The sequence below is a fragment of the Phyllobates terribilis genome, unplaced genomic scaffold (assembly GCF_046119375.1).
Source record: "Phyllobates terribilis strain yellow unplaced genomic scaffold, ASM4611937v1 Scaffold_1__5_contigs__length_1240528914, whole genome shotgun sequence".
Lineage (NCBI taxonomy): Eukaryota > Metazoa > Chordata > Amphibia > Anura > Dendrobatidae > Phyllobates > Phyllobates terribilis.
Window position 1 is genome coordinate 973,593,026 of NW_027362761.1, and position 16,992 is coordinate 973,610,017.

At 44.1% G+C, this 16,992-nt stretch overlaps 1 protein-coding gene across 3 annotated transcripts in view; it reads left to right on the forward strand.

Moving 5' to 3' along the window:
* Positions 1-1,193: 1,193 nt before the first annotated feature.
* The window catches only part of CENPU (centromere protein U), a 66,348-nt gene continuing 50,549 nt past the window's right edge, over positions 1,194-16,992 (forward strand). For 2 of the 3 annotated variants that reach the window (XM_073656076.1, XM_073656085.1), the window contains exons 1-4: positions 1,194-1,336; positions 5,958-6,015; positions 9,293-9,344; positions 10,640-10,796. In XM_073656076.1, coding sequence (XP_073512177.1) covers positions 1,327-1,336; positions 5,958-6,015; positions 9,293-9,344; positions 10,640-10,796 — 277 coding nt within the window. In that variant the 5' untranslated portion in view covers positions 1,194-1,326. Of the gene's footprint in view, positions 1,337-5,957; positions 6,016-9,292; positions 9,345-9,850; positions 9,976-10,639; positions 10,797-16,992 lie in introns of those variants that run through there. The other variant, XM_073656094.1, reaches the window with a different exon arrangement.

Here is a 16,992-nt window from a genome sequence, read left to right on the forward strand (position 1 = left end):
GGCCATTTTGGGGTTTACTACAAGGCTATGTGCACACAACGTCATTTAGACGCTGGCGAACCTACATCGCTTTTGAAACAGAAGATGTTACAGGAAATTTTCCTGAGGAAAACACTGTCTGAGCTTTCCTGAAGTATCTTTGGCATCTTCTTTGCTGTTTTTGCATCCGTCTTTTTTTTATATGATGGTGGCAGCTTCCAAGAGGAAACCACCTGAAGAATGGCAGTTCAGTTCTATTAGCGGCTTCGTAGGTTGTTGCCTGATCACTTTTGCATCATCTTTGGCTTTTTTTTTTAGTTTGTATTATATAAACTAGTAAGTTGCTTCCAGGCCTGCAGACTTATTACCACTTTTAACCAGTTTGCGTTTTTAGAAACCTGAAGTGAGAAAAGACGGGACATGTGCACAGCAAGGAGCTTTACAATATAAATGCATATGTTCATTATCGTTGGTGTTTTCTTAGCACCTTTTCAGTCAGGATTTGCCTATTAGGCCATGGCCCCACTATCAGTATTTGGTCAGTATTCGGTCAGTATTTTTTCTCAGGAGTGAGAGCCAAACCAGGTGAGGAACAATCAGAGAAAAGGTATAATAGAAACAAGTCACCAATTCTGCAGTTATCACCCACTCCTGGTTTTGTCTTCCACTCCTGAGAAAAAATACTGACCGAATACTGATAGTGGGGCCGTGGCCTAAAAAGATGCTGTGTGCACATACTCTATCTTCTTGGTTATCTTGACGTAGTATGTTCACTTTATACTAGGGATCAGTATGTTTGCTGGGACTAAATTGCTGATTTTTATTTTTTTCACTTATAAATTTTATTAAAAAGAGGGTTTTTTTTGTAAGGTGGGGGTGAAACTTTTATCATTTACACTTTATTGTACAAAAAAAGTCCTTAGTGAAGTAGAATCTGATCACTTGAGCTCTTCATACTTGGTATACAGAGCAGTACTGGAGTCCTACTAACAGGCCATGTGGTATTAAGCCAAGCCTCCGTAACCTGTAAAAGCCCCACGGTCGCCATGGTAACAGTTACAGTTTTGCAAGTGTCTAAAAGATTGGCACATGCGCACTGGCATTTCTGAGGTCAAATCTGCCTCCACTAGTAAAGTAAATGGTCGTAACAAACAGAGCTTATGTTTAGTAATCAACCAATGAGGAACTATAGAACAGGAAGTGACGCATGCGGCGTCATCATGAAGCACCGGAAGTGAGCGCTTTGTTTGCGTTCCAGGCCTCTCCCTCGGTTTGGCGCGGGTGCGCTTTGTGATGATGTATTTGCAAGTCAATGGTTGAGCGAAATTCAAAGTGGTGTTTTAAAGTATGGAGACAGGTAACGTGAGAACGTCGGATAATACGCTGCATGCCGTATACCGTGTGTGTAATGCTGGCTGTTATGTACTAATGAGCGGTACCGGGTTATCATAGACGGTGTGTATTACAGTGAGGCGAACATAGGAAGAAATAATATGTCTCGCTGAGTGGTGTAGAACTACAAGTGCCATCAGATCCTGACAGAATCCCCTCACACCTCTGATTCAGCCAGCACATCCGCTCATTGCGCTGTACCTGACACCTGCTACACCAGCATCTACCACGAGAGGGCGCCCACGTACTGTGACCGGAGTCAGGGGCCTCTTCTGATAAAATACACAGCTGCGACCGGAGTCAGGGGCCTCTTCTGATAAAATACACAGCTGCGACCGGAGTCAGGGGCCTCTTCTGATAAAATACACAGCTGCGACCGGAGTCAGGGGCCTCTTCTGATAAAATACACAGCTGCGACCGGAGTCAGGGGCCTCTTCTGATAAAATACACAGCTGCGACCGGAGTCAGGGGCCTCTTCTGATAAAATACACAGCTGTGACCGGAGTCAGGGGCCTCTTCTGATAAAATACACAGCTGCGACCGGAGTCAGGGGCCTCTTCTGATAAAATACACAGCTGCGACCGGAGTCAGGGGCCTCTTCTGATAAAATACACAGCTGCGACCGGAGTCAGGGGCCTCTTCTGATAAAATACACAGCTGCGACCGGAGTTAGGGGCCTCTTCTGATAAAATACACAGCTACGACCGGAGTCAGGGGCCTCTTCTGTTAAAATACACAGCTGCGACCGGAGTCAGGGGCCTCTTCTGATAAAATACACAGCTGCGACCGGAGTCAGGGGCCTCTTCTGATAAAATACACAGCTGCGACCGGAGTCAGGGGCCTCTTCTGATAAAATACACAGCTGCGACTGGAGTCAGGGGCCTCTTCTGATAAAATACACAGCTGCGACCGGAGTCAGGGGCCTCTTCTGATAAAATACACAGCTGCGACCGGAGTCAGGGGCCTCTTCTGATAAAATACACAGCTGCGACCGGAGTCAGGGGCCTCTTCTGATAAAATACACAGCTGCGACCGGAGTCAGGGGCCTCTTCTGATAAAATACACAGCTACGACCGGAGTCAGGGGCCTCTTCTGTTAAAATACACAGCTGCGACCGGAGTCAGGGGCCTCTTCTGATAAAATACACAGCTGCGACCGGAGTCAGGGGCCTCTTCTGATAAAATACACAGCTGCGACCGGAGTCAGGGGCCTCTTCTGATAAAATACACAGCTGCGACCGGAGTCAGGGGCCTCTTCTGATAAAATACACAGCTGTGACCGGAGTCAGGGGCCTCTTCTGATAAAATACACAGCTGTGACTGGAGTCAGGGGCCTCTTCTGATAAAATACACAGCTGTGACCGGAGTCAGGGGCCTCTTCTGATAAAATACACAGCTGTGACCGGAGTCAGGGGCCTCTTCTGATAAAATACACAGCTGCGACCGGAGTCAGGGGCCTCTTCTGTTAAAATACACAGCTGCGACCGGAGTCAGGGGCCTCTTCTGATCAAATACACAGCTGAGACCGGAGTCAGGGGCCTCTTCTGATCAAATACACAGCTGTGACCGGAGTCAGGGGCCTCTTCTGATCAAATACACAGCTGCGACCGGAGTCAGGGGCCTCTTCTGATCAAATACACAGCTGCGACCGGAGTCAGGGGCCTCTTCTGATAAAATACACAGCTGCGACCGGAGTCAGGGGCCTCTTCTGATAAAATACACAGCTGCGACCGGAGTCAGGGGCCTCTTCTGATCAAATACACAGCTGAGACCGGAGTCAGGGGCCTCTTCTGATCAAATACACAGCTGTGACCGGAGTCAGGGGCCTCTTCTGATAAAATACACGGCTGCGACCGGTGTCAGGGGCCTCTTCTGATAAAATACACGGCTGCGACCGGAGTCAGGGGCCTCTTCTGATAAAATACACGGCTGCGACCGGAGTCAGGGGCCTCTTCTGATAAAATACACGGCTGCGACCGGAGTCAGGGGCCTCTTCTGATAAAATACACGGCTGCGACCGGAGTCAGGGGCCTCTTCTGATAAAATACACGGCTGCGACCGGAGTCAGGGGCCTCTTCTGATAAAATAGTTATGACCAATAGTTTTGACACTGAGACAAGTTTTGGTTTCCCATGGTTTGCTGCTTCATTGTTTTTAGATAATTTATTTCGGTGTTCCTATGGTTAGTGAACGCACCACTCCAGTGTTTTTTTTCTTGCAGTGCTGGAATGGTGCCACTAATGTAAGTTCCCTGTATTCTACTCACCAGCCTTCGTCTTCTACTGTTGATGAGCTGCCGGATCGCTCCAGTGTTTTCTGGGAGAGCTGGAGAGCACTGCTCGGTGTAAGTCTGTGAGCCAGAACGAGACTCTCATAGACTTCCACTGAGCGCTTGTGATCATTACTCTGACCTCCGGTCAGTCAGGAGCTACGATCACAAGATGGCGGATCAGGACTGGAGCGGCGCTGGAAATAGAAGACGGCGGCTGGTGAGTATAATACCTGGGTCAGGGAACTTACATTAGTAGCACCGCTCCAGCGCTGAAATAAGAAGATAATGCTGGAGAGCTGCTTGAAGTACTATTCAGCTTTTTTGAAATTGTATAAACTTTTATTGACAAATCCATCAAGTTTATGTAAACTCCCAATATCTACAGCGCTGTCCCTTATTTTTCACGACTTCTGCACTTCGCCTTGGCTGCTGAATATCAGCTCCTGGGCCAAATCCGGACTGATGACCGCCCATTCTTACCTAATCACTGCTTGGAGTTTTTCACAATTTCTGTGCTTTTGTTTGTCCATTTGCTTTTTTAAGGATTGAGTACACAGTCTCAATGGGACTAAGATGTGGGGAGTTTTATGGCCATGGAACCAAAATGTCAATGTTTAGTTACTACTTTTGCCTTGTGACATTGTCTCCATCATGCTGGAAAAAGCATTGTTCATCACCAAATTGTTCCTGGATCATTGGGAGAAGTTGCATTTGCAGGATTAGATCCCATTCTTTATTCATGGCAGTGTTCTTAGGCACAATTATGAGTGAGCCCACTCCCTTCTATGAGAAGCCCCCACATATGAATGGTCTCTGGATGCCTTACTGTTGGCATGACACAGGACTTATGGTAGTGCTCACCTTTTCTTCTCCAGACAATCATTCTTCCAGATGTCCCAAAGGGCTTCATAAGAGGAAATACCGTTACCTCTGTTTTACAATCCCTGTACTTCCTGCAAAGTTTTTTTCTCTGTTGAAGCCTCTTAAGACTGTTTGGGACGTCTGGAAGAATGACTGTCCAGAGAAGAAAAGATGAGCCCTACCGTATCCTGAGGCTTGCCATCAGTAAAGCATCCTGCGCCCAGTCATGGAAGCAACAATCTCTGAAAACTAACATTTGTGTCAGTCTCAAAACTTTTGGCCACAAGTGTACATCATATGTGATATATGTAAGGGACAAGCTGACCATGGTGCTGTTTATCTCCTTATCTACCTCATTAGTATAATATCCTTCCTGCAAAATATTCACCAGCTGGCAGCAAAATCCCAACATCTACCTTGATGCACAGAAAAGCGCAGTTAGTTTAATTCTTAGAAGAAATAAAATTGATAACTCTGTAATTAAAAAAATCCTGATAAAATATCACCAACAGGGCCCAGGCAAAAGTATCTACCTATAAGGGTTATCTTAGTACTGTATATCCAACCTAGGATTACCACTGAAAGCAAGTGCTCACAAAACATGGTAAGTAGAACTACATCTAAGGCCACGTTCACACGTGCAGTATCTGGTCAGTATTTTACATCAGTATTTATAAGTCAAAACCAGGAGTGGAACAATCAGAGGAAAAGTATAATAGAAACACATCTCCACTTCTGTATTATCACCCACTCTTAGTTTTGGCTTACAAATACTGATGGAAAATACTGACCAAATACTGAACGTGTGAACATGGCCTAATACTTACAAGTTCTATTACTTTGTAATGTAAGTAGTCACTTCATGTGGTCATTTTAGGTTGGATATATAGTACTTTAGTAACCCTTATTGGTAGTATTTAGTGATGAGCACAAGTGCACGTTACTTGAGTCTGCCTAGGGTGCTCGGGTATGCACCGAGTATTGCGGCTGCTCGCATGACTTGTTCGGATCCCCGTGCCCTCATGTTTCGCAGCTGTTAGACAGCCACAAAACATGCAGGGATTGCCAGTATTTGTCATGCAATCCCCACATGTTTTGTGGCTAACAGTCGTGAAACATGCGGCTGCGGGGACTTGAACATGTCACTCCAGCACCCGCGATACTCAGTGCACACCCGAGCGCCCTAGGCAGACTCGAGTAACGAGCACTTGTGCTCATCACTAGTAGTATTCCATCCTAGTTGGACGTTGTTGATATTTTATCAGGTTTTTATTCATTACTGTTCTGGTAATTTTGTCTTTTACAGCTCAGAACTATATAGTTACACAGGACAGTTCTTTTTTTTTTTCTCTTTTATGTTTTGTCATTTCTTATATATAAATATATATATTTTCAAATTCAAGACCCTGTATAACAGTAAGTAGTTACATTCTTCCATGTATGTCTCCTTCTAGATGTGAGAACTAAAAGGGAAATGTCTCCAAACAAGAAGTCAAAGAATATAAACCAATCGTAAGTTCACTAGAAGGAGAATAGTCCTGGATTTAACCACTTGCCAAGCCATTTTTTTTGTGCATTTTTTTTTCTTCTTTTTTTCCAAGAGCCATAACATGTTTTCATGTTTTAGTCAACATAGCCATATGACTGCTTTTTTTTTTTTTTTTTTGTTAGTTGCTGTTTTGAATGACACAATCCATTTTGCCATACAATTTACGGAAAAATGGAAATAAATAACAAATGCGTTAAAAAAAAACCCGTCAAGGCTGCATTATTTTTAGGGTTTTGTTTTTACGGCATTATCTTGTGCAGTAAACATGTTTTGTGAACAGGATTTTCTAGGTCCATATACTTACGGTGATACCAAACTTATAGAGTTTTCTTCTTTTTTTTTTTTTTTTTTTTTTTTAGTGTTGAAGAAAAAAAAATTTAATTTATAAATTGTGAGAGCAGGAGTTACTTTATCTATCCTAACTGCATTTTGATTTTTGTACATGTATCTTCTGCTTATCAGAATGGAGTTTGGGTCAGTATGTGTGTGTGAGATAAGGAGTCTTTGGAATGTCTTTGTCTAAAGACTTAGAGAAAACATAAGGAAGAAAACGAAACTAGAAAGTGAGCGATTCCTAGAAATCTAACAGCTGGGTATAGACAGAATTACCTTTAGCCAATAAGATGTATGTATGCTAATGTCAGCACATATGTAGAGATAAGATGAGCCAATTATATTGTTACCATGTATGACTATTACCAAGCTATAAGACCCTGACCAATGATGTAATAAAAACATCTGCCCTGATGCTCAAATGTATCAGACGTGGTTCTTCCGTGCACGTATTTGAATTTTACAATATAATTTGGAACAAGCACAGTGTCTCAGAACGTCCCACATTATATGGCGACAATAAAACAAAAAATGTTTTCTGTAGCCATTTTCTGAGACTTATAACTTTTATTCTCCCATCGATATAGCTGTGTGGCGAGCTGTTGTTTTAAACAGGGCTGTGGAGTCGGTAAGCCAAACCTGCGACTCCGACTCCTCAATTTCCCTTACACCGACTCCGACTCCCACATATATTGCTTATATTTAAGTGAAAAATTTATTGTAGTACAATGTGAACATCAGACATTTAATAATTTTTATGATACAATAATCAAGATATTTAGATAGAATATAATGATGGATAGCTGGAGGGGTAGATGAATGGATAGATAGATGGAGGGATAGAGTGTGATAGACAGATGACAGCTACAGACAGCAAATAGTACATTGCACATATCATACATAGTTCACACACATTGTACAGAGAGCACATAATAATCGCCTACAATATTAGCATTAGTTACCATCCTGTGACAGAGATGAGCAGTAGTACTTTCACTTTCTCCAGCTCGGGGCCCAGGAATCGGATCCTGTGCAGGGCAGGCACCCCTCCCCCTCCTCTCTCTGGTGAAGACGGCAGAAGACAGGACAGAGGAGGGGAGATTGCCCCCTGCAGTCTGGAGCCAGTGCAGCACGGGAGCACTGCAGCATACAAGTGAGTTTTGATAGGTGCGTGCCCCTGCTTCTAGGGGGTGGGGGGCAGCTGCCCCCCCTGCCCCTCGCTGGCTACAGCCATGATTCACACACAGCGTTTTTGCGGATCTGTTTTTTGCAGTAAAATGCAGTGTCTCTGGGCATCCCAGCAAAGTCAATGGGTTTCCAGATATGACATTCAGACACATCGTTTTGTGCGGATCCGTTTTTGGGCTCAAAAACGGATCCTCACTAAGAATGAGCATGTCAGTTTGTTCGGCGTTTTTCTAATCTGCTTTTGCTATTGAAAACATTATCTATGAGCGCAAAAACCTTTCAGGTGATGCGGTTTTTTAAAAAGCTGATCTGCTTTTGCAGCTGAAAAACGTATCCTCAAAAAACGCAGCAAAAACGCTGTGTGTGAATGTAGCCTTAGATCAGGAATAGAACAGCCATTTATAGGACATTTCATAACTTTCCCAAATTCCTATGAAAAAATATTCCCCACAAACTGCATTGATCTACTGCACCCAATTTATTATATATTTTAGGAGTCAGAGTCGGCCCATTTTATACCGACTCCGACTCCACAGCCCTGGTTTTAAAGCGCACCTGTCAGCAGGATTGTGCTCAGTAAACTACATACTGTCAGGTGGGCGACATTACACTGATTAATATGATACATTGGTTGATAAAATACGTCCTGTGGTTCTTGTGTAATCTTTACTTTGGAGATAATGATATGTCTGTGCTCTGTGGGGGGTGCTCTATCTGATGCTCTGCTTGCTTATTCATCTGTATACTCTTATGACAGCTCACTGTGCCTTCACTGACCTGCCTCCTATATTACCTAGCCCCGCACTACTAGATGCATTATGTATAGTAGGAGGCAGGTCAGTGAACGGTCAGTGTGCTGTCATAACAGCAGGTGATCATTTTCTGAATCCTTCCTTCTATATACCAGGCAGACGCTGGCTGTTTAACACAACCAGCATCTGCCGTAACATCAGCGCCATTTAAATGGCCTGCTTGCCAGTGAGCTTGCTAATGGCTTACTATGGCAGCTGGGGGTCTGCTGAAGTCTCACATGGCTGTCATTATAATCCTATGAATGATAAATGATTGCCGGTTCAAATCCCGTAAGGAAACTAAAAAAAAAAAAATTGTAAAGAATATTTAAAAAAAAAAAAAAAAAAAAAAAGTAAAGAAGATCTGTCAAAATTGTGGCACAAACAAAACTTTTTTTTCCTACAAATTTCAGAATTTTTTTAACCACTAAAATGTGATAAAATAACCTTGTAAGCTTGGTATCGCTGCAATCGTACTAAGTAGGGGGAACATGTTGACAGGTCACTTTTACAGCACATTGAAAGTCGGAAAAACAAAACCCCAAAAAAACCAAAACATATGGTAGTTGTGTTTGTTTATTTCACTGCACATGAATTTTATTTTCCCCTAAATGCCAGTACTTTATTTGGTAAAATGAATGGTGTCATTAAAAAATACAATTCGTCCCGGAAACAACAATGTGAATGGAAAAAAAAAGTGTGTCTCTTGGAAGAAGAGTAGGAAAGAAAACGGAAGCACATGAATGAAAAATTGCCCGGTCTTGTAAGGGTTAAAACAAAATTAAGAATAATTCTTAACATGGGCAATGTTTATTGTGTACAGGCTTTGAAGCATTGACGGAACTATCAAATATTTGTATATGAAATGCACTGGGCTGTGGGGTCACAGACATGAGGTTTTACTCTTTAACCCATTGTTATTTTGTAGGACAAAAAGCCTTAAAAGTCAAAATATCAAAAGCCCAGGACGCATCAAAGAAGTAAGTTTTCCTGCAGCTCTCACAATTGAAACATTTAGTATTTCTATTTTGTGTTTTATTTAATTTCTTTTATATTAAAGGAGTATTGTGAAATGATTAAATTTTCTTTGGTAAGGCTGCATGAAAATAAGCAAGATTGCAATTGACTTGCTTTTTCAGTTTGCTGTCATTCTCCTACATTGAGAGCTTTTATCTTTCCTAATGTTCAGCTTGTTTTCATGTAGTTCAGCCCAACCACCTCTGTCAAGCCCATTGATTTCTTTATAGCATTTTTTTTCTCAGATCCTGATGAGTTGCTCTTATCAGTCCTGTCTAATCATAGCCAACACCAGACTGTCCCGAGCTGTGTGCTTGTTCAAATGCCTTGTTATCTCCATGTATAATTACAGTGATAGCAGTGTGCACTCAAGAACAGACCACTGAGGGCTCAATGTGTTACAGCAGAACTTGTGCTGGGCTTTATAGTTCTACTAATGGTACTGTTCTGCTGCTCACCAGAACTATCACTCAAGAAGTGTCCCTGGTGGTCTAGTGGTTAGGATTCGGCGCTCTCACCGCAGCAACCTTGGTTCGAATCCGAGTCACGTCACCAGCTGTTGAGGGAGGACAATAACCCTTCACGGTTGACCAAGTGAGTGTCAAATTATTATGTTGATTGCGCAATCCAACAGGGAACCAGACGGAGACAGTGTGCTCTGTATGGGAGGATTCAAGAGAATCTCTGATCCCGTTTCTTCTGCTTAGCATTTTATATTGTTTTGAGTTTATTAATGTCCAATCACCTACAGCCGTACTACAGACTTGAACCAATGTTAGTACAATTATTACGGGAATACACATATGGTCATATTATCGTTAGTTCGAAGCATGCTGGAAATTTACAAGGTCAATCCTGGCCTAGACTAGTTAGATAACAGGAGCGGGTGTCTGATAAAATGTTCTTGAGATAAAAAGTTAGTGTTAGAAAGTTCCATGGGAAAAGAAAGAAAGAAGTATGTTATGCAAGGAGTGATAATAACATGATTTTAAAGCAAGCAGACAAAATGGAGTTGCTCTAGCATGAGTATCAATATGTCTTTTACACTTGGATAGCATGAATATTAATATGTCCTTTACCGAAGGAGAACCCGCCCTACCAAGTAGATGCATTTTCTATTACAGTCCCTGTCTAGTATGGGCTATCTACTAGTATTATTATTATTATTATATTATATTATTATCTAACATACAACAATCGGAGCACAGTCTATGACGGTGGATACCTCTCTTGACTGCTCCTTTCCTTTGTGTTGCAGGCAGATGCTGAGAGGTCTGCTGATAAGATGAGGAAGATTATGAACAAGAAAGTTGGAACTCCCATACTAAAACAAATCTTGGCTCACGCTAACATCTCGGCTATTTTAAAGGAGACAGGAGATGCCTTTCAAGAGCTTGCAGATGAAGACTCTTTCAGTGAGTGAGCACAATGCATACAAGTGATATAGTTAATTATCTCCAATAAGCTGTTCATCAGATGTGTGTGACAATATGGAGTGACAGTGCAGTGTATTTTATTAGATCAGACCCCAGTGCAGAAGTTTGATGACATCTAACTGCCAGCTGTTCTTTGGACACTCATGTGCTTGGGTATTGTTCTCGCAGGGTATGCAAATTTTTGGACATTAGTTCAGTTAATTCAGCCTGCTAATAACCGTGACATCAGTCCAAAGAGGGTTAAAAATATCATGAAAGTCACCCCTACCAGTTTGCCCTATTAGAGCACTAGGCCGTCATAGATGGGAGGTTCCGCACTCGGTAACTCCCTCTACGAGCTACATCCCATTCTTTTCTTGAAAAGAAGACAGGGTCTTAGATTTTATTTGCTCTGAAAGATGGGTTAGGGCTTCTTATCAGGAGATGTCTGTATAAACATTTATTTAAATATAATCGTGTCATGATCCACTGCACATACAGTACAGACCAAAAGTTTGGACACACCTCATTTAAAGATTTTTCTGTATTTTCATGACTTTGAAAGTGTGAAACAACTGAAAATATGTCTTATATTCTAGGTTCTTCAAAGTAGCCACCTTTTGCTTTGATGACTGCTTTGCACACTCACACTTTTTTGTTAAGTATATAATTCCACATGTGTTAATTCATAGTTTTGATGCCTTCATTGTGAATGTACAATATTCATAGTCATGAAAATACAGAAAAATCTTTAAATGAGAAGGTGTGTCCAAACTTTGGGTCTGTACATACTTACACATGTATATACACACATACTGCACATACACATGAATGTATGCACACGCACACACACAGCACATACACATGTATGTATATACACGCAATGCACATATGGTACATGCCAATCTAGTTCCTGTAGATCAGGGATGTCAAAGTTAAACACACAGAGGACCAAAATGAAAAACTTGGACAAAGTCAAGGGCCAACCAGTATACAGTATAATGGGCCCCACATAGTCCTCCATACAGAATAATGGGCCCCACATAGTCCTCCATACAGAATAATAGGCCCCACATAGTGCTCCATACAGAATAATGGGCCCCACATAGTCCTCCATACAGAATAATGGGCCCCACATAGTCCTCCTTGCAACATAATGGGCCTCACATAGTCCTATATACGAAATAATGGACCCACATTGGGGTGGCGGTTCTTGTGTCGCGGGCCAAATATAACCACTGTGTGGTCCAAATTTGGCCCCCGGGCCGGAGTTTGACACGTGTGCGCTAGATTCTCATAGAAAAAGGATCATTGGTGACATCATGGTCACATGACCGTGATGTCTCCAAAGGTCTTTAAGCAGTCTTAACCTCGGAATAGAAACGCTGGGGTCCCCCTAAGAGAGTGAGGGCCCTGACTCCCCCTCCCCCTTCTCCGTAACTCTGCCCAGGCATACCAGCCTCTTCAGTTTCTCTAAACTCCCGCAGTTAATGGACCTTTGGTGACATCATGGTCACATGACAGTGATGTCACCAGAGGTTCTTAAGCAATCTTAACCTTGAGATAGAAACGCTGGGGGCTCCTAAATGAGTCTGGGCCCTGAACAATTGCCCAGTTTGCCTCCTCCCCACCCCCTTCCAATCCCAGCCCTGACTGTAACAAGAGCTTATTTTTGGAGTAGAGCATATATTTCAAGCATACTCCAAAAATCCTGTAAAGTCGTGCTAGGTCTTTTTTCGGGGTTGGTCTTATTTTCGGGGAAACACGATTGGTGTAATGCAGCAATACATGGAAAGCTTTTGATCTGAATGGCCAATATGTAATTTACCCTTCAGTTGGGAAATATCAAATTGCCTATTGCCGTTTTGGATCAGGCCTGGCTAGCTTTGGCTTGCTCCAGGAAAATCACCCGCATCCTAAAGGTGCCTGGAGCAGGATGCGCAGCGTCTACTAACTTATGATGAGAACTGCACTGCTGCCTCGGCTTGCGCCAAGCAGAAACCATTTATACATCTGGTATCACCAAAGCATCAGTATCTCATCTTTTTCCCCTCACCCATGACAGCACGCCTTGAGAGAGGGATCCGCCCCTCCAAGGACAGGAAACCGTCTGAAATAAAAGGGCGGTACCTCTCCCTCGCTTTAGTTGGTTTCCTGTCCTTGATGGGAACCTGTCTGGAAGAAGATGTTGTCAAGCTTACCTGGGTCTGTTCCGGTATGGAAGAGCGGGCGCCGGCCTGTGCACAGGGTTCCAGGCTCCAGAAGCGCCGTCCACGGTTCTCTGGGTCCGTGTCCGAGCGTGCGCAGGCGATGAAGAGGGCTCCAGCTCCCTGCAGACCACTGCGCTGTCCTCCCCCTGCCGCAGGCTCCTGGCTGGCCGCATGCCTGGAGAGGCGTCTTCCGGGTGTGACGCGCCTGACGGCGCGGTAGACGCTGGGAGAGGCGTGCCCTGTAACGTTGGGGGGGCGGCAAGCGGATCCATCATGGTGACGCCCTGTAAGCGCTTGCCGGCCGGCTTTTGGAACCTCGGCCGGCGGGCGTCAGGAGGGGGTGAGGACACCTGAACCGAAGGAGTTTCCAGATGTGCCCTATTTTAGGTGGGGGGGTTGTCCTGGCAAATGCTGCTATTCTCGTGCTTGTGGTATAGCAGCTATGGCAGACCAGGACAGCCAGGAACAGCAGCAGCTGACCCCTCCACCTCAGCAACGCCAGCGCAAGAAACAGTTGGACGCCTCTCACACAGACGGCCGCTCGAGCAACTGTAGCGGCAGCCGGAGGAGTAAGGTGTTCGACGCTTCAGGGCCATCCAGAAGGGATTCATCTTATGTTCCGCCACAGCCTCCAAATCCGGTACCCTTTTGTGACTTCAGGGGTGAGTGATCTTCGTGAATGTCACTTGATAGTAATGGAAAGTTATGTGCTTCATCCCTTAGGAGCCTAAGAAGAGTAGCACCAAACAGAAGCACAGGGTTTGCGCCTTATGCCAAGTTCCCCTTTCCATAGATTTGTGCAAGCTGTATTAACAAAACCATAGCGGAGAGCACCCCGGATTTTGCATCTAATTTGAGGTCCATAATCCGTACAGAGGTTCAAGATTCCCTAAAGGGTTTACTTAAGGGAAAAAAGAGATCCCATAAGGATATCTCCTCCGACTATGATTCATCCTTCCAGTCGGAGGATCCATGCTTCAGTGATTCATCATCCTCCTCTTCATCAGACAGTGGTAGGCCCTGTTTCCCTATTGAGGGAACGGACAAGTTGGTCAGAGCTGTCAGATCAACCATGGGGTTGAGGGAGTAGAAGGCAGCCAGGTCCCTGGAAGACATTATGTTCGCAGGCCTGGAGGAAAAAAAGAGACGCTCCTTTCCGGTGAATCCTAAAATTCAGACACTTATAGATCGAGAATGGAGGAAGCCTGAGAAATCGGGAGTGTTGCCTCATCCTCTAAAAGGAGGTACCCCTTCGAGGTTAGGGTCTCTGGGTCTTGGGATAAAATTCCTAAAGTTGACGGGTCTGTGGCCCGATCATCCAAAAAATCGTCCCTACCCCTGGAGGATTCGGGCATTCTAAAGGATGCTCTAGATAAAAAGGCAGACTTCTTCCTACGTCACACCTGGGAAGCGGCGACAGGGGGCCTGAAACCAGCGGTAGCAGGCACTTGTGTTGCTAGGTCACTCATGGTGTGGCTTCAACAATTAGAAGACCAGCTCAAGGATAAAAAGGTATCTAGAGACAAAATCCTCTCCAACCTACCTTTACTACAGGCAGCGTCAGGTTTCCTTGCTGACTCCTCAGCGGATTCGGTTAAACTCTGCCAGGTCTGCAAACTTATCCAATGCTGCCAGATGAGCCCTGTGGCTCAAGGGTTGCCCAGGGGACCAGTCAAAACATTAATTATGTTCCCTTCCTTGTGATGGCAAACTCTCTTGTTTTGCCAAAAACTGGATGAGATTTTGGAGAAGGCTGGTGACAGGAAGAGAGGTTTCCCAGGGTTCACGGGGGACACGAAAATGTCCTACTGTCGGAGGAAAAAATTTAACCGGGGTCGCCCTCCTGGAGAAAGGAAAAGATGGGAGACCAGATCTAAAAAAGACTCTGGTTATATGTTTGGGGGACCATCCTCCAGTACTAAAAAATCTTCCCAATGACGCCAGGCTAGAGGTCGATGGAAGACTTTCCCATTTTATCGCAGCTTGGGAAGCCATTACTTCAAATCCCTGGGTGTTGAGTATCATAAAGAATGGCCTAAAGATCAGCTTCAGTCAAATTCCTCACCGAACTTTCATGATCACCGTCAGGAGGAAATCCAGGGAGGAGCAGATAGCCCTAGAGTCGGAGGTGCTAGATTTTTTGTCAACAAAGAGGTCCTTCACGAAGTTCCGGATTCACAAAGGGGAAGGGGATTTTATTCCCCCCTATTTGTGATAAAAAAAACAAATGGGTCCTTAAGGACCATTATCAACCTCAAGAGTCTAAATCAGCTGATAGAGAACCAGACTTTCAAGATGGAATCTGTGAACTCAGCAGTAAAACTCCTACACCACAATTGTTTCATGACAGTTATCGACATAAAAGATGCCTATTATCACGTCCCAATCCATCCAGACTACCACAAGTACCTAAGGGTTGCCCTATTCATCCAGGGGGAATTGAAGCATTTTCAATTTACTGCCCTACCTTTTGGACTCTCGATAGCGCCTAGAGTGTTTACAAAGGTGATAGCGGAGGTGACAGCTTTTCTCCGAATCAAAAACGTGGTGATTGTTCCCTACTTGGACGACTTTCTGGTAATAGGGAAATCGGAGGACCACTGTTCCTCTCAACTTTTAGAGGTCAGGACAGCCTTACATCAGCTAGGATGGTTGATAAATGTTCAAAAATCAAAACTATCCCCCTCAAGGACTCAAATCTTTCTGGGCTTGACCCTAAATTCTCGACTCCAAGCCTGCTTCCTCCTGGAGGACAAGGTTTGCCAAATAATCTTGGTCTCAAGGGCCATAGTCTCCAGTGATGTCCCTGAGAGGAGCAATGTCCCTACTGGGCTCCATGACGTCCTGTCTCCCAGCAGTCAAATGGGCCCAAGGTCATATGAGGCTTCTTCAGTGGGAGGTCCTGTCAGCGCAAAGATCCTTCAACGGACATTTAGAAAGAAGACTATCTCTTTCCCTAGAGACGGTAGACTCCCTCTCATGGTGGACAAACAGGGAAAATCTGACCTCAGGCTTGCAGTTGTCCAGACCAGTCGACCATATAATTACAACAGATGCAAGTGGCTCCGGCTGGGGCGGTCATCTAGCAGATCTCTCAGTTCAGGGGCTCTGGTTACGTCACGAAATAGTGACATGATGGAACCTAAAAGAACTTTTGGCAGTGGAGAAATCCCTGATAGGCTTCCTTCCCCACATACCGGATTGCCATGTCCAGATCAGGTCCGACAATCGGACAACAGTGGCTTATACAACGCCTGGCAAAAATTATGGAATAGCCGGGCTTGGAGGATGTTCATTCAGTTGTTTAATGTTGTTGAAAAAAAGCAGATCAAAGACATGGCACAAAACTAAAGTCATTTTAAATGGCAACTTTAGGGCTTTAAGAAACACTAAAAGAAATCAAGATTAAAAATGTGGTACTTAGTGAGGGTAATTTCCTTAATTTTTTCCTCAGAATTGAGTGATTCCATAATTTTTTCCCTTTGCTTGGTCTGAAAAAAATTACCCTTACTGAGTACCACATTTTTTATCTTGATTACTTTTAGTGTTCCTTAAAGCCATAAAGTTGCCATTTGAAATTACTTTAGCTTTGTGACATGTCTGTGATCTGCTTTTTTTTCAACAACATTAAACAACTGAATGAACATCCTCCGAGCCCGGTGATTCCATAATTTTTGCCAGGGGTTGTATAAATCACCAGGGAGGAACAAGATCACGCTCCCTGATGGTAGTGGCAAACAGAATCCTGCAACTAGCAGAATAGCATCTCCCATCCCTCAGTGCTCTTTACATCCGGGGGGGGGGGTAGAAAATTCAAAGGCAGATTTTAAGACTAGGAGAGTGGGCTCTAAACCCGATAGTCTTCCAGCAGATTATCCAACTATGGGGGTCACCGGACATAGATTTGTTCGCCACCAGGGCAAACAGGAAGGTGGAGAGATTCTGTTCACTAGATCAGACAGAGAATCCCTATGCTATAGACGCTC